General features: G+C 37.7%; 1 protein-coding gene across 2 annotated transcripts in view; it reads right to left on the bottom strand.

Annotated features, from left to right (window-relative positions):
- The window catches only part of LOC126297739 (E3 ubiquitin-protein ligase HERC2), a 752,343-nt gene that overhangs the window by 640,619 nt on the left and 83,904 nt on the right, over nt 1-27,820 (bottom strand). For both annotated transcript variants that reach the window (XM_049988889.1, XM_049988890.1), the window contains 3 exons: nt 22,305-22,419; nt 21,999-22,148; nt 10,093-10,290 (listed from right to left, as the gene is read on the bottom strand). In XM_049988889.1, coding sequence (XP_049844846.1) covers nt 10,093-10,290; nt 21,999-22,148; nt 22,305-22,419 — 463 coding nt within the window. The remainder of the gene's footprint in view (nt 1-10,092; nt 10,291-21,998; nt 22,149-22,304; nt 22,420-27,820) is intronic.

The raw sequence follows: 27,820 nt of genomic DNA, 5'->3' as shown, positions 1-27,820 counted from the left end.
ACTGTGTTTCTGTTTCACATCCTGGATGATGGAAATACAGGGTGTCCCAGGACAAATGGTCAATATTCCGGGATATGACAGGAATGATCATTCAAAGTAAGAAACTCTCATAAATGTGGGCTCTAAAATGCATACCTAATGAGCCATGAGCATTTGTTCAGTAGATGAGATGGGTTTTAAAGAAGCCAAGATGAAAAAGTGCTCATAGCTCTTAAGGTATGCACCTTAGAGGCCATGTTTACTTAACTTTTTTTTTCTTTTCTTTAGTATATACCACCACCTCTCAAAATGTGGAAGGGAAACAGCTTGCAGTAGAAGAGGTTTGTTTCACAGTGTCAAAGTTGAAGAAATCTCATAGCTCTTAAGGTATGCCTCTTAGAGACCACGTTTACTAGACTTTTTAGCTTCATTCCTGTCATGTCCCTGAATACTGACCATTCCTCTTGAGACATCCTGTATTTAAAGAAGTATTTGAATGCTTGAACAATTTTCCTTCAGTTGTTAGTTAATATGCTGTCTCCTATCTTAAGTAACAAAATGAGATGTCTACCCAATGTACATTATTCTTTTCTTTCTTTTGTACTTTTTATTGTTTTGAATTGAATCAGTAATCTCAAAAACTATGCAAGACTGAAATTTTTTATAATGGCATTTATGGCATGAATGGACTTGTCTGGGGTTGACATACAGTATGTACAAAATTATGAGAGTCCAGTGCCTTGTCTCGAAGATATAAGCACGTAGAAAACTGTAATGACTGCAGAAACAACATAAGTCAGCAACTTGCATGGAATCTACTACAATTGATAGATGGCATCACAATGCTGTGGCATGATATTATCCTTGCATGCTGGGTTCTAACAAAGGATATGTTTGTATTAATGTGTTTACACTCCCAGCAACTTTCAAAGGCTATGTCATTTAGTTAAGAATCTGCTGTGTGTGCAGATGATTTTGTAATGAGTTCCAGTGGAAATAAAGTTTTGTTTCAACAAAGAAAAATCTCAAGAAATATGACCACTTACATGTTCCATGTGAGTATGAAGCCATCAAATGATCATGTGCTTAGTTTCAAATAACAAAATTCTAATCCCCATATATTTTGAAATTTGTTAATAGGTAGAAAGACAAATACAGGAGAAGTCCTTTAATATCACTCACATTCAGGTTCAGTGAGTAAAAGGAAAGAAAGAGTTGCAGAATTTTATGAAAATCTCTTCAAGTTGTCCAGTACAAGAGGGACAAAGGCACAGCATATAATGATTTCTTAAATTTATCACTCTCATATGATTTTTTTGTATTATTTGTTGAATTATACTAAATTTTCTCTATATTACTTTGTATGAAATCTTATTTATGTCAAGTATTTTTGTAATTGTTGAAAATGTCAGGCGTTTTATAATGTTTCCAAGTTTGTATTTATTTAGCAAATGTGGATTGAATGATATTCTGAGTTCCATCTATTCTGATGAATATCTATCTCCTGCATGTGCAATTGCATTTTACAATTTCTTTGCTTTAGAAACTGTAATTAAAACCAATTTCATAAGTTGATCATACTAATGTATTTTTACGTAAAAATGTGTATGTACACAAGACTGCATTTATTCTCAGTTTGGAGAAGATAAACATAGGTAAATAGAAAAATGATCAATAATATTGGTAAAGAGTGGTGTTATTTCCAACAGAGCACCTTCATCTTTAGCCCTTAGCAACCCAACACTTAAGGAGCTACTGACACTTTTCTGTAGCTCAAAAATGAAAAGTTGGAAGAAACAAAACTAATTTATATGTAAAAGGATCATACTATAAAGATTTCATGGATCTGTTTCATTTAGGAAGCACAGTGGCCACAAAATGTACAAAATGTTTCAGTGATGAACCAAGTGAAATACGGTGATAATTTTGGAAACACTGTAAATTTTCCAAAGACTGTAAATTTTCCAGGCTTGACTGGGTAGCACTACATCTACATCCACATACATAGCTCGCAAGCCACTGTATGGTGTGTAGTGAATACCGCTACTAGTCATTTCCTAGCATGTGAGAAAAGGGGAAGCCGTGTTTCACACAAACAATGCTTTCTAAAACCGTGCTGATTTATGGACAGCAACTTTTCAACTATTATATATAAACTGACAATATTTTCAAGGATTCTGAAGCAAACCAATGTTAAAGATACTGGTCTGTAATTTTGTTAAGTCCGTTCTTTTACCCTTCCTGTATATAGGAGCCATATGCCATATGCACTTTTTTCCAGTTGCTTGGGACTTTGCGCTGGGTGAAAGATTTGCGATATTTGCAAGTTAAGTAAGGGGCCAATGCTGCACAGTACTCTATGTAAAACTGAATTGAAATTCCATTAGGACCTGGTGACTTATTTGCTGTCAACTCTTTCAGTTCTTTCTCTACATCAGTGATGCTTATTACTATGCTGTCCATACGGGAGTCAGTGTCATGGTAAAATGACAGTATGTTTGTATGATTCTCCTTCGTGAACAATTCCTTAAATGCAAAATTGAAAACTTTGGTTTTGCTTTTGCTATCTTCTACTGCCACACCAAACTTGTCAACGAGTGACTGCATAGAAGCCTTAGAGCCACTTACTGATTTTACGTAGTAGCAGAACTTTCTTGGGTTCTCAAGAAGATCTTTTGCTAAGGACGACGATGGTACTTTTCTTTGCAAAAAAAATTAATCTTTTTATAGATACATGAATTTCTATTAATGTTCCCCTGTTGGCATTTGCGCTTTCTCTTTTGAACCATGCAGCCTTTGCTTCCTCAGCATTTTTTGAATTTTATTCTTAAACCATGGTGGGTTTTTCCTATCCTTAATCCATTTACATAGCACATACTTCTCCAGAGTATGATTTACCATCCGTTTAAACTCTGCCCATCATTCCTATACATCTATCTTACTGGGACTAAATGATGTCAATTTACTGTCTAAGTGGAAAGCTAACAACTGACTACCTGCTCTTTCTAGCAAACATACTCTTCTAGCCTTCTTGATTGATTTATTAACTTCAGTAATCAAGGTCACTATGATGATATCATGGTCACTATTCCCTGTTTCTCTACCAGCGCTGTCAATTAGGTCGAGCCTGTTTGTAGCTAGGTGGTCTTAAATATTTCCATATCATGTGGACTGTCGAAGGAGCTGCTCAAGACAGTTTCTGGAAAACATGTTCAAAAGGACTTCACAAAACTGTCTGTACCCCCTGCAATGAATCCACAAATATCCCAGTCTATACTCACAACGGAATGTGTCCAATAAGACATGTCAAAACCTACCCTGAAATTTTTTACACCGGAAGAAGACAATGAAAAAATACACTGTCAAAATTTTAGCTACTAAGAGGCACTGCACGTATTTAAAAAAAAAAAAAAAAAAAAAAAAAAAAAAAAAAAAAAAAAAAAAAAAAAAAAAGCTGAAAATTGTCAAATTCACAGGGCGCCAGGCGGCTGTGGAAACGTACACCTCTAGTGGCACTGTAGCAACTGCATATGTGCAACTAGATGCGCACCCGTTTACACACACACACACACACACACACACCTGAGGTCGGAGGTACATTTGTAAACAGCATGACACGACCTGATTGTAATTTGTAAAGGACATTTCAGGTTTCAATTTGTTGATAATTTCTCTGACACTACAGTACACAGTTGCTATTCTCTCAAATTAGCCACTCAAGTAACATCTATTACCAATTATCAGTTGTTTTTTTGCAGTATTGGTAAGTATTGACAATACAGATAAAGCTGAATTAATATTTATTGTCCTTTCATAATGCATGCCTGCTAATAGTACCTTCTTTTTTTCTGCCTGTTTCGCAGTAATGTGGAATCCAGTTAACGTTCTCTATTTAGCAATGATGAAATATGAAGAACGTCGTTTCCAACCGAAATCATCTACTTCTCCTGAGGACGTACATATGTATTATTTGTTAGTTGATTTCCTTGAGATTCATTTGAAAGATATCGACGTTTCATTTGAAATTGTGGATACGTTAGAAGAAATAGGAAATAACTGTGACGATTCCATGAATTGTGGTTTGGATGACATCAGTTGTGCTAGAAGCAGTTCTGAAGAATACCTTCCAAGCCTCAAAAAAACACGTACTGCAACAGTTTTCAGTGACAAAAAAGAGAGTGAAATATTGGTTAAATAAAGGAGGGAAAAAACGCTTGAAGTTACGCAGTGTACAAAGGTGTTTTTGTTTTGTAAAATCAGAGCGTGAACTGTACAAATGGAAGACTGAATTGCATGAATTAAGAAATATGTGCCAAACGGAAACCCGTAATCATCTGAATGAAAAACTGTTCGAAAGATTTTGAACTGCTCATGAGAGGCTATGCACGTTACCAATGGAGACCTACGAGGCTGGGCCCTCCAAATTATATCTGACATGAACATTGCTAATTTCCAGGCTTCGTCGACCTGGCTACGTAGGTTCAAGAAATCATACAAAATAAAAAGTCACAAAATTACCAAGTTTATGTCGTGTAAATGTGTAGAGCAGCTGCCAGTGATAGACAGTGCTATAGAGAAATTCATAGCTGACGTAAAGACGAAACTTGCTTTTATCCCCACAACTGCTGTTTATAATGCTGATTACTCAGGTTTTGTGAAAGAACTGCATGCACACCTCACTTTATCATTTCGGGGTGAAAAAAAGACACAGTCGGTTGCCCAGTCTGAATACAATGACACATACATATACGACAATGTCAGTGATAAGCATGAGTGCATTACCGTTTCCCCAGCTGTATATCTGTCTTCAAGAACCTCAACACAAATTAGGTATAAAAATTTAAAAAATGGACTGTTTAGTTGCAAAAATCTTGTAATCGACATATCAAAATCTGGAAAAATTGGAAAGAATAATTTTCAACATTTCATTTGAAACATATTTCTACCAGCTGATTTTGTTGGACTCATGGTCTGGACATAATGACACCTCTGTTTTTGTGGAGGATGATGAAAAATTTGTAGATGCAATGTGGATTCCACCTGAAACTACTAGTGCGTTTCAACCTCTCGATAAAGAATTTTTTCAACAGCAGAAAGTTTTTTTCAGGAAATTATCTGACAACATAAATTAAGATACCTCTCTCTCATTTCAGGTTTATCAGCAGAATACTATTACTAGGCTCCAGTCATTTGTGCATTAGCACCTTTCTTCGCCATGCTTTACAAATTTGATTAAGTATGCCTGGTATGCAGCGCAATATGCAGAACAATGGCTGGGACCATTTCTGATCCCATCCCAGTTCTGTCTTAATAATACTAGTGCTTACTGCGAAGTACCTGAATGCAAAATGGTTCAAATGGCTCTGAGCACTATAGGCCTTAACATCTGAGGTCATCAGTCACCTAGAACTTAAAACTACTTAAACCCAACTAACCTAAGGACATCACACACATCCATGCCAAAGCAGGATTCGAACCTGCAACCGTAGCAGTCACACGGTTCTGCACTGAAATGCCTATAACAGCTTGGCCACAGTGGCTGGCTGCCTGACTGCATCTATTTTTCCTTTGTCTGGTGTGCCTGGCACAAGAAAAATGTATGTTTTTGTCTATTGAATGACACTTCACATTTCAGCGATGACTACAGAGAATAAACAAAGAACTGTTTCACTGATACTCAAATGTACAACATTGAAATGTTATTATAAGGAATGGGCTACAGGAATTGTTATAAAATGTAGTACTGTAAGACACATTTAATTTCAACAAATTTCAAGTTCTCATTGATGGAAGTTGCCTGTGACATCAAACACTGCCATGATTTTCTTTTCTCTGCTAGCCACTTCTATCAGAATTAAATGTGCAAGAATTGAACTGTCGATATGAAGCTACTCAACAAGCACGAGCAAAAGAGAATTCTGTCTGGTGTACCAGGTAGGTCTCTTGCAGATCTTTCAACTGGACACCACTGCAGCTACTTACGTGTCCCTAACCTACCCCAGTTACCTAATCATAAAATGGAGATCTGCAGTTATGTGTGAAATCCTAACCACATGTCTTTCATGGCTATTCCAACATATGTCAGAAGTGAATGCTCGGTTAAAAATCATACTGAAAAAGTTGTGGTCTGAACGGGATTTGATCCTGCACCCTCTGGATCATAAAGCATGTGCTTTGCCACTAGACCATTTTTGTTTAAGAAGAAGAAGAAGAAGAAAGAGAGAGAGAGAGAGAGAGAGAGAGAGAGAGAGAGAGAGAGAGAAGAAAAAGATTTTGGACCAGTGCTAAGAAGAGATGGAGATGCAACTCCATGTGAAGTGCACAATCGCCGCATATGTCACGCTTCCATACAAATTGAGACACTTAAACTCTTCCTTTCCTGCACTATTCTGCATACTCCATCAATCACAGTGCACTCACCGTACAAAATAATCCTCACTGAATACCAAAGTTTCACATTGTGGCTCTAACAAGATACAGTTGATCCTGTACACCAAATATTAGCTCCAGAAACTAAAAACTAATAACACAGCATTCACAGGTAATGTTCTCTTCCGTTCCCTCTAGTATAAACAATTGTACACATATACAAGTGAATGGTAGTGAATTTTCTGCAAATGCTCATTCACACGTGTTTGCTTCCATTTGCTCCATTGTAAATTAGGCTTTAGGTGCTCAAAATTGGAGTCTGTGAACTCTGTATAGCTCTGCTACGCAGCACTGCGTGAGTGATTTGCAGATTCATGCTCTAGGCAGGTAGGCTGTACAAATCATTGTTATAAGCTGTTCCTCGCATGGAAAAAATGTGTAACTTCAACATTTTTTATAAAATACTTGTGGTGCCTCTTAGCAGCTAAAATGTTTGCACTGCATTTCTTTTGTTGACTTATTACTGTGTAAAAAAAATTCAGGATAGGTTTTACATGCCTTATTGGACCATTGCCTTGTCAGTAGGTTCAAGTCACCTGCAGTTAATATTGCATGATCTGGGTGTTTCCTCACTACTGACTATAGACTTTCTGCCAATGACTCTAAAACCGTCACGGCAGAATTGGGTGACCATCCTATATGCAACCGGATAGCTTCACTGTCACACTGAAATTTGACCTCAGCAGAGACAATATTTTTGTAAAGTGCGCCCTCCCCCCCCCCCCCCCCCCCCCCACTCTCTCTCTCTCTCTCTCTCTCTCTCTCGCACACACACACACACACACACACACACACACACACACACACACACACACACAAACTCCTTTGGCATCTAATCTGTCTTTTTATTATAAGTTCCATGAATCGCTAAATATCTCAAGAGTTGTCTACTATGGCCTTCAAACAGCTCCCAGTCCTGAGAATAATTTCAGTGCAAGGAGTTTCCGGGAGGGCACTAAATTGAGGAACTTTGTTACGAATACTTCGACAATTTCTTGCTAAAATTTTGACAATCAAAATGTCTTTACTGTGAATGTGGTCTAATTTCGCTATTGAGTGCCATGTGGTGAATGTTCATCAGAGAACCTCAACCCATCACCGATCCTAAAAATCCCATTATGTGCACTCCAGAAGTACTCTGCTACGTGAGTAGCTGTTTCCTATGTGTAGTACAGCCCTGATCTATCAAGGGGAGTCCTACAATTCCCCAATTGATAATGCAAGTCCAGAAATCTGGAGTCAAGCTTGTCACAGAGTCAACAAAGTCTCTGGCTGAGACCATCCACATGGCTCCAAACCAAAGGACCCCAATCAACTCAGAGAACAATGTTGAAAAATGCAAGCTCCACCAGCAGCCTTCGCCACATCCGCCAGTCGCCTGTATGAACTGAGGATGGCCTCAGAACCCAAGTGACAGGCATCGTCAGTGCCGATGTGAGCCACAACTTGCATATGACTGCACCCTGTCCACTCAACAGTCGCAAGCAAGACCTGCTACACATCTCAGATGAGGCATCCCGGTAGACATACTAAGTGCACACTGGCTTTCTTTCAGGTTCTGAATGCTATTTGCCCAAGAGGGTGCATAACATGTGTAAAGTTGGAGCTCACAATCACAAGTAAATCCCTCCATGTGCCTGCTTGGAACTTGCTGAAGGAGCAGCCGAACATGCAAGGCCAGGTGGCCAGCCTCCACATTGGTCCTCTGTCTCAAGTGACGAAAATTTGTTACCACATGCCACTCATTCTCCTGTGAGGGCAGATCCACTTCATCAGGTGCAGTGGGAGGTACCTCAGCAGCAGAGCCTATGAACAAAACAAGTAACACCTGAAGTGTTTCAGGCAATGCACCAGATTCTCCACCACTACTACACCCCAAGGCAGCAGCCTGAAGACAACTGACCGTAGCCAAAAGCACATTCAACTGTTCGCAAACCATGGCCAACTCCTCCTCTGTCTGTACGCAACATACTCACATCCTCCCCATCCCAGTATTACTAATTCAAGAATTGACTATAAAAGCACAAACATAAACTTAGGTATGCAACCTGATAAGCTCCAGACATGTCACCAATGGAGGCTGATGCCTGCCTTATGACCTGTGAATCTAGCTGTTCAACAGAAATGAAAACTATGTTACAGCTCTACTTGGAAAATGAATCTGAGCATACTTTTCTTTGTATGTGAGCTTCACACATGCCTCTTCCAATGTGTGTTTTCAAAAGTCACTTCTATAAATAAAAAAAACTTTGATATTAATAACTGACTAAGCCACTGGCCAAACCAAAAAGTGGAAGAGGAATTTTTATCTGCAAATTCTCTCTATCTTCTGCAGGCAACATTCCTGCATACATGAAAAAGTCTCACTATGTAATGCTTTTTCTTTACTTGAAACAGCTATGTAGTTCTACAATAACTGGTTAGTCACAGAGTTTATCTATATTCACTTACGCATGTAGACCATGCTTGGTTTCAAGAAAATTGCCGTTGTTTCTTGACTACAAGAAGCAAATTCTGGACTATAAGACATATTCTATGGTGATACGGACACAGACAAGATTTAAGAATCAGAACATTTTATTTGATTGCTGTTAACCACAAATCTTCAGACTGGACATCATTGAAGTTAAGTACTCAATTGGTTCCAGTAATAAAGTATATTTTAACCACGTGTGCATTTTGTGTTGCTGTGAGAGGAAACCAGCCACCCACCTACCAGACCACCCTCTCCTCATCCAGCCAGGAACCACAAAACATTACAAGAGGGCACAGTCACAACACTACTGACACAACAAACATTGCCCGTGTGATGGTCAAACAGTAATGTAATCTATATAACATGAAAAAGAACAACTTTGGTCTCGAAACCATGAGGTTCATATCACATAGCTCCAGGTAGGATGAACTGAAGAGATAAAATACATTCTCCAAAATCAGTTAATACAAAGATAACATAATACCTGGTTTGAATTACACACAATTAACTACGGGGCTAAGAAGTAATAAAATTGGACAATTCAAGAACTGCAATGCAAATTTTAAAAATATATAATGTTTATTTGTATGCAAATGGACCAGGACAAAATATTTAAATGTAATATTTACAAGCATATAAAAAGCCCTGAAGATAAAGCACAACATTTAGTGAACTACCACATCTGTACAACACCAGTTCCTCCCTTGATTGCCGTAAATGTATACCTCTTGATAATTTAAATAGAACCCAGTGGTTTTTGACGTAATGCAATAAACAGTTATCTGCTGTAGAGAGCACAGGTGGCATAAGAAGGTGTAAAAGAAATGTATAAAGCTGTAATTGTGTCTAGCATAAGGTAGAAGTTTTAGGGTAGTTTTTTTTTCTTTGCAATTAAAAACAGCAGAAAGAGCTTGAATACAAAAATAACCGATTGAAATTTACAACATTGATTAATAAATAAAACTTCACTGTAGTGTCAAATATTATACATTTACATACCAAATACTGTAATGCCCTGTAAAATGGTACAGGACAAGGTACATGGCAATTTTTGTGTACTTCTCGAGCAGCTCTTCACATTTAATGCTTCACTCAGTCACACCCCCAACTACCACATTTTTATTTCCTCTAGTTCATAAACAATTTGAAACATTTGCAGACTTTCATTTTGGGTCAAAGGTAATACGTAAAAAATAACTATAACCAACCTGAGTTTCAGAACTGTAATGCAGGACATAAACCTTGCCTGTATTAGCAAGGATATGCATGCAACGTTCAGCACACGAAATCTGAACCACTCCTAGTTCTCCAATACACTGGCAGCAATGGGGAGACATAGCTGTGCCACTACCACTGCCCCATGCAAGCCAACCCCAGGCTAGAACTTCTTGATACTGTCCCATATTCTGCAAAACAGAACACACAGATGCATGTAGATTATGATTAACATTAAAAGAAGCACAATAAATAATCAATACAGAGGATTGTTTCAAAACTGAAACCAAATCTGTTGACAAATAAGAATACAGATAAACAGCAGATATCAATCTGTCTTCAATACATCAATGTAAAGCCACATCAATCTATAAACATCTTCATCAAACAGAAGTATTGTGCTTATGATCAGTTTGACATGGTCTTCTTCTTCTTCTTCTTCTTCTTCTTCTTTTTAAATTTAAAAACATGTAGATCTCTCCTAAGACCACTCAACAAGCTACTCATGTGTGAATATGATGTCATAGCCAGTTTATTTACTTTAAGATCAACTACTGCCTTTTAAGTTGACTAGTAGTATGCTATAACTGCAGAATCCAATCTCATCTCATGTACCAACTCATGGCTTCAACTTTCCACAGGCCATGTTCAATACTTGATCCAGCCCACAGTTTTAACTTACCACATACAATTAATACCGTGTCCACTCCAGTAGGAGTAATTGAATTCCATTTCAGTAACAGCCTTAATGCTGTGGGAAAACCAAACTTCTCACTGTATCTGTTCACCAAGTGGTGATATACTTGCAGTATTGTGAGAGAATCTCTGTGGAAAGTGAAAGGTAAGGAAAAAAGCTTGTGGTAAGTGGAAACTTTCAATCAGTTCATATGGTGAGCTCAGATACTGCAGTTGTAGTGCACTCATGATTTGGTTTTTGAAGCTCTAGCAGTAGCCATGTTTGCAGAAAAAATTATGGAAATTCAGTTCTCCAAAAATACTCATTAATGATGGCACAAAGGTGCTCAAACATGTTGTATACTTATGAGCAACAGTTGTTTGCATAATAGGTGGACCTGAATCCCATATTGTAGTGCACTGCTTGCAAATGGCAGCTATTGGTACTGTTGTACTGCAGATAATTGGGCACAGTAGAGTAAAAACTACTGTCCAATCACATTAAAGTGACCACTTGTCAAATCCTGAATAATCACTTTTTGCAGTGCAGACTGCTGCAAGGCATGTGGGAAGAGTGTAGGTTCTGGAAGGTACCACCAGGGATGTGGAGCCATGCCAACACCAGTGCCATAGTGAGCTGCACTAGGTTTATTTAGTTGAGGATCCATGGATGTACCAATTCTGAAGTGGGTTTAAATCCGGGGAGTTAGTCAGCCAGAGGTGTACAGCAACCTCATCCTGGTGCTTTCCGAACCATGCATGTACACTGCGAGCAATGCGACACATTACACTGTCCTGCAGGTAAATGCCATCGTGCCAACAAAATACAAACTGCATACAGGGTTGGACATGGTGCCCAAGGATAGGCACATACTTGTGGTGATTAATTGTGCCCTCCAGAATGATGATAGCATCCAGGGAATGCCACAAAAACATCCCCCAGATGATAATGCTCCAATGGAACCTAATAGGTGATTCATCAGAAAAGCCCACATGCAGCCACTCAGTGGAAATCCAGTTGTGGTATTGGCATGCAAATTCCAGCCTCCATCACTGATGAACAGCAGTCAGCATGGATGCATGAACAAGGTGCCTGCTGCAGAGGCCCATACGCAGCAATGTCCACTGACCAGTCACTAAAAAGACACTGTCAGTAGCCTTTTGGCTGATCTGGGCAGTAAGTTGGTCAACAGCTGCATGTCTATTTGCATCTCTGCAGCAGTCATTCACCCATATCTTCTATGGCCCATGATGCACCAGTTGCCTAGGCACCGGTTTTGGATAGTGCCATTTTGTAACGTACAGTGTACTTTTACCACAGCATTATGTAAACCGATTACAAACTTAGCCTTTTAGTAAATGCTTCCACCCATGGCCCAAATGCCAGTGATGATGCCCTTTTGGATGTCAAATTTCTCCATTTCTGCATTACAACAACAACAACAACAACAACAACAACACTGTTTTCTTTGTCCCCACCCCCTTCTTGACACTTTTTGTAAATCTCTCACTGCTAGTGCTGCCACAATCTATCTGTGAGTGGTTGATACATGTTGACACCTACCACAGGTGGTGTTCACATGAATGTGCTGGACCATGTAAGACACCTGCCATAGCTAGTGAAAGTGGCCACATAAGCGTATCAGACCAGAGCTGACTGAATGTTATTGCATTGGGGACTGCTGCTGAAACAAAAAGAACTGCACTACAGTGCTAGGTGGTTACTACATCACAGGGTGCTGTCAGAGTGGAACCATCAATGACGCAACAAGAAGGCAGAGCCATTGCAGCATTGGTGACCCAGTTACCTCACATCTTAACCATGGACTTCTTGTGGTTTATGTGAAAGAAAGGGGGAAAAAAGGAATAAGGAAAGAAAACAATGCTGCAGTAAATTAAGGATGGGTAAAGACCGTATAAATACTCGCAGTCAAAGATATCATAGTCTGACAGCCACCAGTCCCAAGGAGGGCTCTACATTGGTTCATTAGTCCATGAATGTAAATGGCTCAACCAATCTCCCTTGCCAGTCTGGAGATGCTGGCTGCAGCCCTACAGCTGATCCCAAGTCTTATGCTGTGGACTTAGCATTTTCTAAGTGGCAGGTCACTTAGGGGGCGTCCGCAGCTTGTGGTCTCGCAGTCACGTTCTCGCTTCCCAAGCACGGGATCCCGGGTTCGATTCCCGGCAGGGTCAGAGATATTCACCTGCCTCGAGATGACTGGGTGTTTGTGTTGTCCTCAACATTTCATCATCATCATGAAAGTGGCGAGATTGGGCTGAGCAAAGGTTCGAAATTTGTACGGGCGCTTATAACCGCGCAGTTGAGCGCCCCCACAAACGAAACATCATCACCACCACTTAGGGGGCCTAATTCAGCTGCTGCTAGCCTTCAATCCTGAGTGTCTTTGGGTCTCATCCAGGGCTGTCCAGCCACTCATCCACCATCACTTGGGCAAGGAAACTCCTGGCTGCCAGCCTCTGCTCATGTGGGCACACATTGCTGCAGTGATATGTCCCTTCTACAGTGGGTCCACTGGATCTCACATTCATCATCCAGAGCTACTCATCTACCTCTAGGTAGTGTGGCTGCCACAGTGGGATACAGACTTGCTGGTGTGAATGGCCTTACTTCACTGGTGGCGTCACCACTTCCTTGCCTGCCTGACACTGCTGAGCTACTCGGTGACCGCAACACTTTCCCCATCGACTCTATATGGCTTACATTATACCAATATTATTAATTTTCTTTCCTATTCCATTTGCACATTAGGCAAGGAAGAAATGAGTCTATATGCCTCTCTGTAAATGCCCTAATCTCTCTCATTTTTTCCTCATGATCCCTATGTGAGATATACAATGGTGGCAACATAACGGTTGCACAATCATCTTTGAATACAAGTTCTCTAAATGAGAACTACAATGTTGTCCTTCCAAAGATTCCCATTTAAGTTACCTGAGTATTTCTGTTAAAATCTCTTACGGGCTACACTGACCAGTTACGATCCTAGCAGCGCATCTCTGAATTAGTTTGACGTTGTTTTCATGCCAACTTGATATGGACTCCGACCTCTGGAACAACATTCTAGAATTGGTCACACTACAATACTGTATGTGATTTCCTTTAGAGATGCATGAAGCTTTCCCAGAACCCTTTCAACAAATCTAAGTCTTATAGTCACCTTCTCTAATACTGATTTGAGGTGATCCTCCCATTGCACATAGCTTCTTAATATTACCCCTAGACACTTATATAGTGTTATGAGCTCAAGAAGTTAAGCACTAATCTTGTAATCAGATTCTATGTGTTTTTTATCTTTGTTACCGGTATAATCTTAGCAACTTATAGTGTTAGCTTGCCACAGGCAGTGTTCAAGACTTTACACAGCCCACATTTAGAGAGAGCTGCTATTCATAACACCAAGTCAAAATTTTGTCCAAGTCTTTCTGAATTTCCTTATGATCGTTCAATGAAAATACTTTCCTATACACAAATGTAGTGTCAGTGAACAATCTTATAGTACAACTGATCCTACCTGATATATTGCTTGTGTGTGTTGGAAATATTAGAGGTCCTTATGAAATCGTTCATAGGTGAATGGCCAATTATCAGAGTCCAATGGGCACAATATTTTGGTAAACAACCACACTGTCATCAACAGGTGCACTGACGAATTGAGGCCTAGAAGCCAGTGTGGTATTTTTATGCTTTTATGCACCCCCCCCCCCCCCCCCACCTTCTCTCTCTGACGCGCTGATCCATGTACGGTCAACATTGAGCATGTCCTCCACCTCCTCCTGCCAACTCACTACTCCATCCGAGGCTTACGCACAAGAACGCGTGCTGCTGGTGTGTCTGCTGTCACTTTGCCTGTCCTCAACAAAATATTGTCCCCATTCGACACTGAAATCCGACCATTCATCTGTGAACTATTTATGCCAGGAAACCATGAAGAATCACATTAGTGGTCCTATTATGCTTCCTTAGGACATATTTGATGTTACTTTCATTTCTATGAAATATTCACCATCCAGTATACAGGTAATGTACTATGCTCTATTAGTCAAATATTCCACAATCACATATTTGTGAAGATACTGTATACGATTGTATCTTGATTAGAAGTTGATGATGTGGTGCCAGACATCTTATGGTAATCTAGAACACTGAAGTCTCTCTGTTTACCAGCATCTATTGTTTCCAAGATGATGTGTATGAACACAGCAAGCTGTTTTTCATATGAATGCCTTTCCTGAATGTCTGATGATTTTTTTTTTTTTTTTGAGAAGTTCATTTTCCAACAGGAACATCAAAATTTGTGAGTGTAGAATATGCTCTAGGATCCTATAACAGATGGACATAAGTGATTTTGGTCTACAACTCTGATCTGATCTAATCCCTTTTTTGTAAACAGGAGTGACTTCTCTCTTTTCCAGTCACACAGGACTATTCACCACATGAGCTATTCTTGATAAATGTGAGCTAGGAGAGGAGTTAATTCTGTAGTGTATTCAATATAAAATCTACCTGCAATTCATTCAGGACCTGGTCCGTTATTTCCTTTAAGTGGTCTCTGTTGTTTTTAATTACACTGGCTGCTAATAACATCACTCAATCGTGAGTATGAGCAGCAGTAAAACATCAGTACGGTAGTATCCTGTTGTGTGAGTACATTTTTAAGCACAAAATCTAAAATTTCTGCTTTCTGTCTGGTGTCTTCAGTTTAGACACCAGACAGATCTCTGAGACTTTTAATGGAAAGTTGAACTCCATTTATTGTCTATATGTATGACTAGAAATTCTTTACATATTCTAATAAATTTTTCACTAGGATCTGATGTGAAAATCAATGTAGACTCATATATGATCCTTCTTACAGAAACATAAGTTGTCATTAACTTTTCTCTATCAGTATCCCTGTTATCTTTCTTCTAGCCAGAGTGTAATGACCTCTGTTTTCACAACATTCTGCAAACAGAATCATTAAACCAAGGTGGCTCTTTCCAGTCTTTTATTATCTTTCTTCAAATGTACTTATTCAAGCTGCAGTTTGTAACCTCTTCCAACTTTATGCAAAACTGCTGTGAGTTTGAGAGAGCTGAACTACACTTACATCTACATACATACTTCACAAGTCACTGAGTGGTCCATGGCAGAGGGTACTTTGTACCACTACTAGTCATTTCTTTTCTTGTTATACCTGCAAACAGAGTGAGGAAAAGCAGTTGTCTACTTGCCTCCATACGAGCCATAATATCTCTTATCTTTGTGGTCCTTACACAAAATGTATGTTGACACCAAGAGAATCTTTCTGCAGTGAGCTTCAAACGTTGGTTCTCTAAATTTTCTCAGTATAGTTCATGAAAAGAACACCATCTGCCCTCCAGGGATTCCCATTTGAGTTCATAAAGCACCTCCATAATATTTAAGCACTGATCAAAACTGCTGGTAACAGAACTAGCAGCCTGCTGGTAAATTGCTTCAATGTCTTTGTCTTATCAATCTTATCAAACCTGATGGGGGTCCCAAACATTTTGAGCAGTACTCAACAATGGGTCACACTAGCTTTCCACATGCAATCTCCTTTATATATGAGCTATATTTTCCTAAAATTCTCCCAATAAGCCAAAGTTGACCACTTACTTTCCCTAATGCCATCCTTATGTGTTAATTCCATTTAATAGCACTTCACAACACCATGCCAAGATATTTTACTCACATGACAGTGTCAAGCACCACATTATTAATGCTGTATTTGAATATTCTGGGACTGTTTTTCCTGCTCCTAGAAATTTTGTCTAAATCATCTTGTATCCTCATAGTCACTCAACAATGACAACTTTTCATACGACAAAGCATCAACAACAAACAGCCACAGATTGCTGCTTACCTTGTCTGTCAGATCATTTATGTATATAGAACATAATAGCAGCCCTATCATACTTCCCTGGGGAACTCCTGACAATATCCTTATCTCTGATGAAGACTCGCTGTCGAGGACAACATACTGTGTTCTATTACTTAAAGAACTCTTCAAGCCATTCACATGTCTGGGAGTCTATTCCATATGTGTTAACAGTCTGCAGTGGGACACTATGTCAAACATTTTCTGGAAATCTAGGAATATGGAATCTGCCTGGTTGTCCTTCATCCATGGTCCACTGAGTAAATGTGAAAAAGGGCAGGCTGAGTTTCAAATGAGTGATGGTTTGGTTGTTAACAGAAGCTTCTCCATCACAAGAAAATATTCTGTATTCAAACTGAGAATATGTTCAAGAATTCTGCAGCAAACCAACATTAAGGATATTGGTATGTAATTTTGTGGGTTCGTTGTCTGTAATTTTGTGGATCCTTTCTTTTACTCTTCTTACATATGGAAGTCATCTGTACTTTTTTCCAGCCACTTGGGTATTTCCACTGGGCAAGAGATCCACAATAAATGCAAGCTAAGTGGTCACTGCCACAGAGTAGTCTCTGTAAAAGTGAACTGAGATTCTGTCAGAACCTGGCGATTTATTCGTTTTCAACATTTTCAGTTGCTCCTCTATGCCGGGGATGCCTATGAGAGTTTGTGTGACAATCAAATGATGGTTCTTCTATTTCCACACCTGACTGCTTAACCAGTGACTAGGCAGAAACATCTGACTCACTTAGGGATTTTACTTAGGACCAAATTATTCTCGAGTTCTCAACAATACCTTTTGCTGCAGTACAATGGTGAAAGTTATTTTATGCTTCACGTGTCGATCTTTTTAGAGCACAATAGTCTCTGCTTCCTCAATCACCATCATTCTCAGTTTGTGTTTTAAATAGTTTGATAATCCCTCTCTCTATCAGTTTGACCAAACACAAATACCTTCCTCGCTATCTTGAAAACCTTTTTGTCTTTGGTGATAAAACAAAACCGGATGAAATTCATTTGCCAGCTTAATGACTGTTAGTGCGAAGCACTGATTAGTCTGTGTCTGCTTTACAAACAGTTTCCTATCTCAGTTTAGGAAAATGTGTAACTAATTATCACCCACAGCTCATATTCATAAATATTCAAAACAAGAATACTACTCAACTCACAGATGGCATGCAAGTTTTCCTGCCTCTCAAATTAAGGTAACATTAAGGCAACATGAAAGTCACCTACCAACAGAAATAAATTCCAAATCCCTGATAAACCAATGCCAACGCTAAAACACAGTCAGACAGACAGTAAAAGTACTAAGAGCACACTAGCAAAACAGCATTCTCATATAAAACAATTTGAAGAATGTAATTATTCTATGAACATCTACTCTAGAAGTCACTTTACAGAGTGTGGAGAGAAGGCAAAATGACAGTACACAACCATACACATGCTATCCCTTCCAGTGATTGCCATTAATAATCCTTGTATATGTCTGTAACATTTTCGTATTAAGTAAACTGGCTATTACAATACTCCAAGTATTTGTCTCAATTCCTCACATCTCTGCCATCTGGACTAACTCGTTGAGGATCTAAACATACTATCACTACTCAGAACAGCTTACACAAGGAGTGCTGTATGCAGTTTGATTCAATATATTTTTTCAAGACATCCCCCAACAAAATGAGGTCTTCCTTTCATCCTCCTATAACAAACTTAACATATCTGTTTCATTTCATTTTGCTTTGTGTGTCTGGAATTAGCAGTCATAGGAGAAATTAAAACTTTCAGAGTGCAGTCTCCTACTGGGTTTAAGTAGCTCCATGATACTTTACATATCATTCACATTTGTTAAGTACTTTTTGAATGTGAAAGAGTGACTCTACGCCTTTGTAATATGAATGGTGTGCTGCATATTTGTGCAAACATGTTACATTGTTATTCATAATTGGTAAGCACATTATTTAAGGCTATTTTGTCCTTTACACAAATACCAGAATTCTGTCAAGTTTATCATAATGACCACCATCACAATTGGATTCAATGATTCTTTTGCTGAGAAACAGCACAGATTATTTAAAATGGAGTATGACTTTTTCTTTAACTGCATTCATCATCTCAAGAATAAAATGAAACTCAAATGTAGAACTGATTCTGATGAATTACTACATCACAAATATTCTATTATCACATCTCCACTGACGCAAATTTGTAACACAAGGTATTATGACACCTGTAAAACAGTGTAGTCACAGAACGGTTGTGTGAAACTCTCTCAACAGCAGCACTGAACAGCAACTCATAAATACACACTGCCAGAAGCCTCTACATAACACTCAGGATTACAGTTAGCAGCACTGTGCCCAGTGACCATTTACAAATAAGGGCAGCATTCTAACAGGCTAGGAGTAGTGTTCATAGTCCCTAAGAAGACAGATTAAACTTAAAACAAATCAGGACCTCAACTATCAGAATGTTAGCTGATATACTAAATTATAAATAATGGTATTAATGGGGATGACAGAGAAAGTGCCAAAAGAAGAGGCTAAGACCAAAATGCTATGTAATATATAGGGTGCTGAAAGCCGCAACTAAGAATGAAAGCAGATGTAAAAATGTAGAAAATTACATGTTACCTGATGAGGAAAATGTTAATGTGCTTCAAATAAGAAACTATGCGGAGAAAAGTGCTCAATCCTAATTCATGGGTTAACTACAATTAAAAATGGCACACAATTTAAAAAATCAGCTTCAAAATACACTGCATCCATGAACACTGCCATACAAAACACAGAATGTAAGTCTTAAATCAATTACAAAATTTCAATGTTGCCAGCAGCTTTTGTAGGACCAACAGAATCCATGGTGGTTCTAGCATTCTCATTTTAAAAAATCACTGAATTATGAAGTTCAAAAGATTTTAATTTTCTACATAAGAATTTGTATCTGAAAGCTGCTGTGTGGCATTAAAAAGAGAAAATAATCCCATGATTCAGTAAAATATATAAGTTTTATTAAAATGTCTTCAAGCTTAACTGCAGACATTTCACAAGGAAAAATGAGTATACCACAAAAACCACAAAGTGGAAAATAAATTCCTAGGGATATACTTGTACACACACACATTCTAGACAACATACAGAAATCATTTCGAAAATAAACTAAATTTCTGTTCTGTCCAACACAACAATCATGAACACAAGGAAGGTTGACATCATTCATACTTTGAGCTGGGTGTATAACACAACATTTTTTGTTTGTTATGGAAATGCAATTAAATGTCAAAACTCTCTATGTTGCAGAATAAATAATTAGAAATATATGCAATTCAAGATATCAGAACACAGTAACTATTTCTTCCCTGTTCATTTTTGCTCCAAGCACCTAAACCATATTTTATTTGAAGGAAAAACGTTCCACCACACACATGAAATCAAGATTAATAAAAGTGCCACATTTTCTCCACAATAAGTATCAATACAAATTTACAAATTATTAAATGAAAGAAATACCTGCTGTATATGATTTAGGACAGTGGCACTATGCAGTTTATTAATACAAAAATACTAATATTCAATGTAGGAGTTTCTAGCTGATAACAGATTATTATATACTGCATGCAATAAACTTAAATTATATTCTGCAACATCTCATGCCAATGTGTAACAAATGATCCAATGGTTGTAGTAGTTAAATCAGATATTTATAGATTCTGACTATTCTTCTGTATTATAAACCAAACGATTTCATCTGTAACTGATGGTACAATAAAATTATGATTATTATACAAGAAAAACTATAGTGGTGAAACAGGAGGAGGTACAAGGAAAACTGTAGGAGTGAAACAGGAGGGGAGATTGTTTTTTGAGGGGTGGAGGGAAATCATGATGTGGTGGTGGTGGTGGTGGTGGTGGTGGTGGTGGTGGAGGAGGAGGAGGAGGAGGAGGAGCAACACAACACACAGATCAATATCAATTTTGCTCTTTCACAAATTTCAGTTCTCTCTTCCCTCCTTGTCACATAAAGTAGAAAATATCAGTTCCATTGTACTATGAAAAGTTTCTTTTTTAATACAATGAACCAGAAATCATAATAATCATGTTCTATATAAAGTGACAAATACTAACAACACAAAATTCAAAATCATATGGATATTAATTATTGTGTTACTTCTGAGTACTAACTGTCAAATACAAAATGACAGCATTTTATTAATCAAAGGTGAAAATATCATTACTTCTTGAATCAAAAATTAACATAAATTACCACTACATAAACTGCACCAAATAAACAGCAGTAAATGAATTCAGGAACATTAAAACTACATCACAAGTCTTCACTGAAGTAGCCACTTCTACATCTACATCTACATCTACATCCATACTACGCAAGCCAACTGACGGTGTGTGGCAGAGTGTTACTTTGGTAATTATAAGTTCTGATCTATATTCATTTCCAGGAGGTCGGAAAGTAACAGAAAACTAGTGAACAATGGTGGCATTAAATTATGATGGGAAAAGGCTGCTATGCCACTGTCTGCATATGACACAGTGTTCATATCTGAAAGTGAAGAAAATCTAAAAACAAGTCATGGCTACCACTTTTGATGCCCAATGCAAAATAAAATTAAATAACACAAAGACCCAGCTCCTTATGATGTGAAGAGCAGAAACACACTATCAAAGCTAACATCTCACTGAATTGACATCTCTGATGAGTGCAGTAGATGGGAAATTATTAACCTGATAAATATTATGAACCCAGCATTTTATAAGCAGAAGGTTACCCTCATTTCTAATAACACAATACATGTGAAACCTTTTACATAGAGAATAACTTCAGTTTGAGAGTAAAATATGAACTCTGGGAGAGACTGGACAAAAACAAATTTGAGCATTCAAGGATTGCTATATGATAATTCTGAAGACCATATGAACAGAAATGGTCACAAATCAAGTAGAACCACAGAAAATAAATGTGACACCAGAACTGGAGAGCACAATTCAAAGAGGAAGAGACATCTGAATGGAATGTCATGAATCTACTGCACATCACTCTCAAAGACGCAACACATTACAACTTGCTGATTCAGATGCTTCACAGTCATCACTGCAGTGCGTTTGAAAAAAAGTCATTACACAGAATACATCAACCAGACACTTGTGTCAGTTATGCAGATGATACTTGTAGTTACAACCTATCACTACTGTAACTGTGAAGAAGAAGAAGAAGAAGAAGAAGAAGAAGAAGAAGTCAAGGGAGGAGGGGGAGGATGAGGAGAAGGAGAGCAAAAAAGGTTTTCTTTTTATTTTATTCACTGTTACCTTTGTAAAGCTTGCTGGTGGAATATACGGTGATGCAAGACGGTCCAAATGAGCCACTAGAGCAACAGCAATTAATTTCAAATCGACTAATGCGCAGTCATCGTCATCTGGTATGTCCAAGTACCGTAAGAAACATTCAGTTGGACTCACCTGAAAACAATTATGTGAGTAACAATATCCATTACGACTAAAAAGGATAGCAATGATGTGGCTATCCTCACTAAACTAATATGATAATATAAAAACAGTCATGCATTCAGAGTAAGTATTTAACTAATAAGTATAAAGAGAAAAGGTCTGACTCACTCCTGCCTGTAAATTTTCGTCCCAGGAGACTGCTTTTGAAGTAGGTTTAGAAGGTATGGATTCAAATCTTCGAAGTAAAGGAACTAAGGGTGCACTTGTCCCTGAAGATACTGCCCTGCAAACATTTTCAAAGTAAAACATGTTTCAATATACCTTACTAAAACTGTAGTAGAATTTTACAAGTCAATTCAACATCTTACTCTGTCACAAAATATGAGACTATAGCACAAAGATCAGCTAAAATATACAAATAATCTACATTTTCTTGCTAGAAAGACTAATTGGAGAAATGTTTCTAAATTTGGAAAGTCCAGGCTTTCAACCCACAGGCAGCTTTATAAACAGCAGATGTGTATGGACTCACAAAATGCTGTAAATTGTACTCAAGTGGGGGAGAGGAGTATATGTAGAACACTGAAAGCATTAAAACCACTACCTTCACTGTTCTCTCATTTTTATTAATACTGGCTTGAAACTTTTCGGACTGATACACTATTTATGTCTCATAGTAATATGGGAAGCATGTTAATGATCCATCTTTTACTTCAATCTCATTGTTTATTTCCACCAATGAATCACCCCATAACAATTAGCACAGGGAATGTTGGATTGTTTGGCCCTTCAAGATAAATTTCAAAGTACAGAGCTGATAGTTTATAGTTGCATATCTCACAATTGAAGATTCCCAAGTGTCAATAAACTACCTTGATGACATTTGGTGTGTGTGTGGGGGGGGGGGGGGGAGGGGGGGGAGGCATCATAAATACATATTTTTATGTTTGTTCCTAGATTTACTTTTAAGAGGTAAAACACCCCAAAAGGCACTTGTTACTTTAGGTTTAGAGGAAATAGCTTTGAAACAATGTTTTTCATATAAAAGTTGATACATAATTAATGTTCTTGAAAACCGTATAATCAACTTTTGTAATAATTTGAAATTTTGCAAACTACCATACCACCATCAATTAGTTTTGAAAAATGCAAACATTTGTTACTAATTAACGAAACTTTCAAGCCATATATATCCCTGTGTAATCAAGATAGTTTCTGAAATGTTATTTTTGTAAAATAAACTGTACACAGTGTGCTATCAGATATTTTTCAATGTACCTAATTAAAATACTGAAACATTCATTACTATTCTAATTATTTATTTTACTTGTACTTGTTTTATGTTTTAAACTGTTATTTTGCATTTTACATTCATGGATTTTTTGTTTTTAGTTCTATTTTGTTAATTGAAAATAATAAGTAAGTCATTATTACAATAGAAAATAATTACAATAATGATAATGGTTAAAACTTAATTTTTTTTACACCATGCACGTAAAATGAACAAAATTTCTTCACATAATATACATCACAAAGACAATATAAAACAGAATTCAGCAGGATTTCAAACTGTCATGGGTCATACACTAAATATCCTGATTTGTATCAGGCATATTTCAGTACATCAGTAACCCTTGGGAAAAATAACTGATTATGTACTAGAGACTGCCGCTTGATTACACCATTTCTCAAGTGGAGATTGACATAGTGATCATTCAACAGTACTAGATATGAAAGTCTTCTCACAAAATTCTTCCAACTTTGAAATTGGGATCACCAGATGAACAAGTTCCTTGTCCTTAGGTGAGATGCAAGATGCTCTAACTGGTTCTTTCACACTGACCACTGCAAGAATCTAACAAGAATACAGATATTTCTCCCTCACTGGGAAAGAAAACATCTTTCAAATATCTTCAGACATTGTCACATGTACGATTGCCAGAATTTGATGCTGTCACAAGGACATTTGGGGCTTCAAACAGATTCTTGAATTCTTGGTCCAAATTCGCCACTAGCTTCTTTTAAAACTATGAAAAAGTGGGTAGTCAGTGTGAGAAAAAGAAGTTTTGAACATCATACCCAAAGCCAAGAAACATCTGGTGATCACAAATGGCTCCATGGTGCAGGTACAGCTGTGGAACACATACAGCTTTCGATGTTGGAAGAATTTAGTGAGAAGAGTTTCAGATTTTGTCCATTTGAATGATTATGATGTCTGTTCTGGCATAAGTACAAGTGCTAGCATGAAGATGAAGAACGCAAGAGCAGAGAAGGCTGTGAGACGACGACAGCCAATAGCCTGCTGACTAGGACCGTACCATGACAGCAGCGGCCTCTGTACAAAGAGAATAGAAGCTCCACTTCTGCTAGCCTCGGCTGCACAGTACTACACCTGCACTAACAGACCAGGGACAGTAGCAGACTGGCGCCAGCAGAGCAGTTATTAGTGCTCCATATCCATAGATTACATGGACATTGTATATAGTGAAGGGCACTGACTTATTTGCATGTCGTCCATCGATTGCGACAACTTGTTGTAAATGCAAAGTTAAGTGTTGTCAATCTTCTTTGTTGTAATAAAAACTATTAATGTGATTAGCTTGAATTTTTGTATAGCTATCTGAGAAGGCAGCATCCTTTAGGCACCCTGTAAGAGATGAGTGGGCAGGACCCTACAATGTCAATCCATGTTTGAGAAACAATACACTCAAGCTGCACTCGCTAGTATATAATCAATTCTCTTTGCTACCACTTACCAATGTACTTAAATATTCCTGACACAAATCAGAATATTTGGATTATCAGCCATGACAATTTTAAATCCTGCTAAATTTTGTTTTATATTGTCTTCTCTGTCGTATGTAGTATGTGAAGAAATTTTGTTCATTTTATGTGCATGGTGTAAAAAAACATTATGTTCTAAGCAATTTCTTCCTGATTATCGTTACTGTTATTATTTTCTACCATAATAATGAGTTACTTATTATTTTCAATTAACAAAACATGCGTATGCCATAAATGTAAAATAACAATTACAAACATAAAACAAATATAAGTAAAATAAATAATTAGAATAGTACTGAAAGTTTACATATTTTAAGTAGGTATGTTAAAAATACTCTGACGGCACATTGTGTACATTTGGGAATTTTCCCTTCTTGGAAGCAGTAAATGTGAAGCCTTGCAAACACCCCCCCCCCCCCCTTCCTCCTCATCCTCCTCTGATTTTCTTGTAATTTTATCTGCTACTTACCCCTTTCTCAAAGAACTACATGTCAATTCTGAAAACAAAACTACTGTCCTGCCTGCTGTGGAACTACTATGATCTAAGTGACTATTGCACATGTAACTACTGCCACTTCTTTGGGAGATGTATTAGATTTTCCTGAAGGTACAGTAAGGGAGCTACATTTAAAAGACAACAAATGGTCCGTCAAAAGCAGTTCTATTAGACCAACTTAGACAAACACCAAACACTCCACTATATCTCATCATATCACAAAAGTAATTAATTAAACAGCATTAACTCTTCTGCTTATGATGGTATTTCAAGCAAAGTACTAAAATCTTGCATTGACTGGTGGCACCTCTCTCGAGCTACCATTGTAATTAGTCAATCAGTCAAGACATATTTCCTGAGACACTGAAGTAGGAGGTGGTAACTCCCCATGTTCTCAAAACTGTCTGAGAAGCTTACTGACAGCACAATATTGAACCACATTTCTACAAACAACTTTTAAACAAGAGCTCAGTTCAGCTTCCATAAAAGTTTCTCTCCCAAGAAAGCAATATATGATTCACAAACTCAGTTCTAACAGAACCAAAAAAGAAAAAAATATTCTGCTGGCATTTTCTGTGCTCTTGTGGAGGCCTTCCAATACTGTAGATCATAAAATTAAATTATAGAAACTAAAATTGTGTGACTTTTAAGGTATTTTCCTCACAAGCATGCAATAAAAACTAGATGGTCATACTAACAAATTATACAACAGGAATAAGACTAAGTTTTGAGTGGGAATTCTGCAAGGTCTGATGCTTGGGCAACTCCTAGTGTTAACCTATGTAGGTAACACACCCAAGAAATAGGAGTACAAAAGAAAAAGAAAAAAAGAAAAAAAAGAGACTATTATGTTAGCTGATGACACAAGTGTACTGATGAAGGGTCCAAACACATCCTTACCAGACACAGTCATATGAACAATTGCATATGCTTAGAACTGGTTCACAGCAAGCAGTTTAGCCATTACTCTGATAAAGATTCATATAATGCAATTCCAAACAAATTAAAATCACTTGTAAGTACAAAAATTGGATATCAATGGGCACATACGAAGAGGAGATTCAATGTATGAAGTTCCTAGGCATCTAGATGGATAACAAACTGAAGTGGCACGGGCACATAGATAAGTTAATCAAAAATCTCAGTTAAGTCTACAGTACACTCATTGTGTTGACCAGAAAATGAGATTGTTGGCATACTTTCCATACATTCATTCAATTCTGTCCTATGGCATAATATTCTGGGGCAACGATATAGATCAAAAAGTATTTATTCTGTAGAAGTGTGGAGTACCAGAAAAAAGCCTCTTCAGGATCCTATGAATTCTTGCACTTATCTGCCAATTTATATACTCCATAGAGGTATTTATAGTTGATAACAAGAGTGAATTCAGGATGAACTGTGCAGTTCACAACTACAATTCTATAAGTACAAATAATTGCCATGTAAACTATGCATTCCTATCTAGAGTTTAGAATGGAGATTTATTTCTGGTGCAAAATTCTACAACAGGCTGCTGGGAGACATTAGGCAAAACATTCAAAAACAAAATGATTGAACATCTACAATTTAGCAGAATATCTGGACTCATGAATATAATTCTGCATAGGTCAAATGTTTCTATGAAACATGACCTTTATTTTGCCGACATATAGACAGCTAATATTAGTTTGAGTAAAGTTGCATAAAAGTGGTGGTGGTGGTGGTGGTGGTGGTGGTGGTGGTGGTGATTGGTTTGTGGGGCACTCAACTGCACGGTCATCAGCGCCCTTAGAAAGTCCCAATTTTTACACATTCCAATCTTGGCACTGTCATGAATGATGATGATGATGATGATGATGATGAAATGGTGAAGACAACACAAACACCCAGTCCCCGTTATTAATACGTGCTACTGCCAGCTACATTAAGTTGTGTTTGTAATGGAACACTGACCTAAACAGTGTCTGTTTTCAGAGTAGAAGCAACTGAGATTCAGGAAATATAAGGTTGTAATTTTAAGCCCTGCCTTCTACAAAACAGAATAAATTTCTTTTCTTTGCTGACCCACACAAGTAAATGGGTACATAGGAAAAAGAATACATTGTTTTTTGGTCAAGGAGAGTTTAAAAATTCGAATTTAACTGGGAAACAGGGACAAAAAAGTCAAAAGAAGTTTCCAAACCCAGAACAATGATGATTATATGTTTTCTTTGCTTCCACTGTAGCATTTGTCCTGCTCCCATAATACTGGATGAAGAGATGAACAATCTGTCCTGGACCTATGAATGTCTCTGCAATATCATTCAGCAACAATGTGATGTGATTAGTACTGGCAGATATACACGCATCAAAAAAAGTTTTGCATCACCTCGGTTCCAAGAGTTCCACAAGCTGTACAGAAAATTGGAATAGAGATCAACAT

Source organism: Schistocerca gregaria, chromosome X (assembly GCF_023897955.1).
Source record: "Schistocerca gregaria isolate iqSchGreg1 chromosome X, iqSchGreg1.2, whole genome shotgun sequence".
Lineage (NCBI taxonomy): Eukaryota > Metazoa > Arthropoda > Insecta > Orthoptera > Acrididae > Schistocerca > Schistocerca gregaria.
The sequence above is the reverse complement of the archived record's forward strand: the minus strand, read 5'-3'. Positions and strand labels throughout refer to the sequence as shown.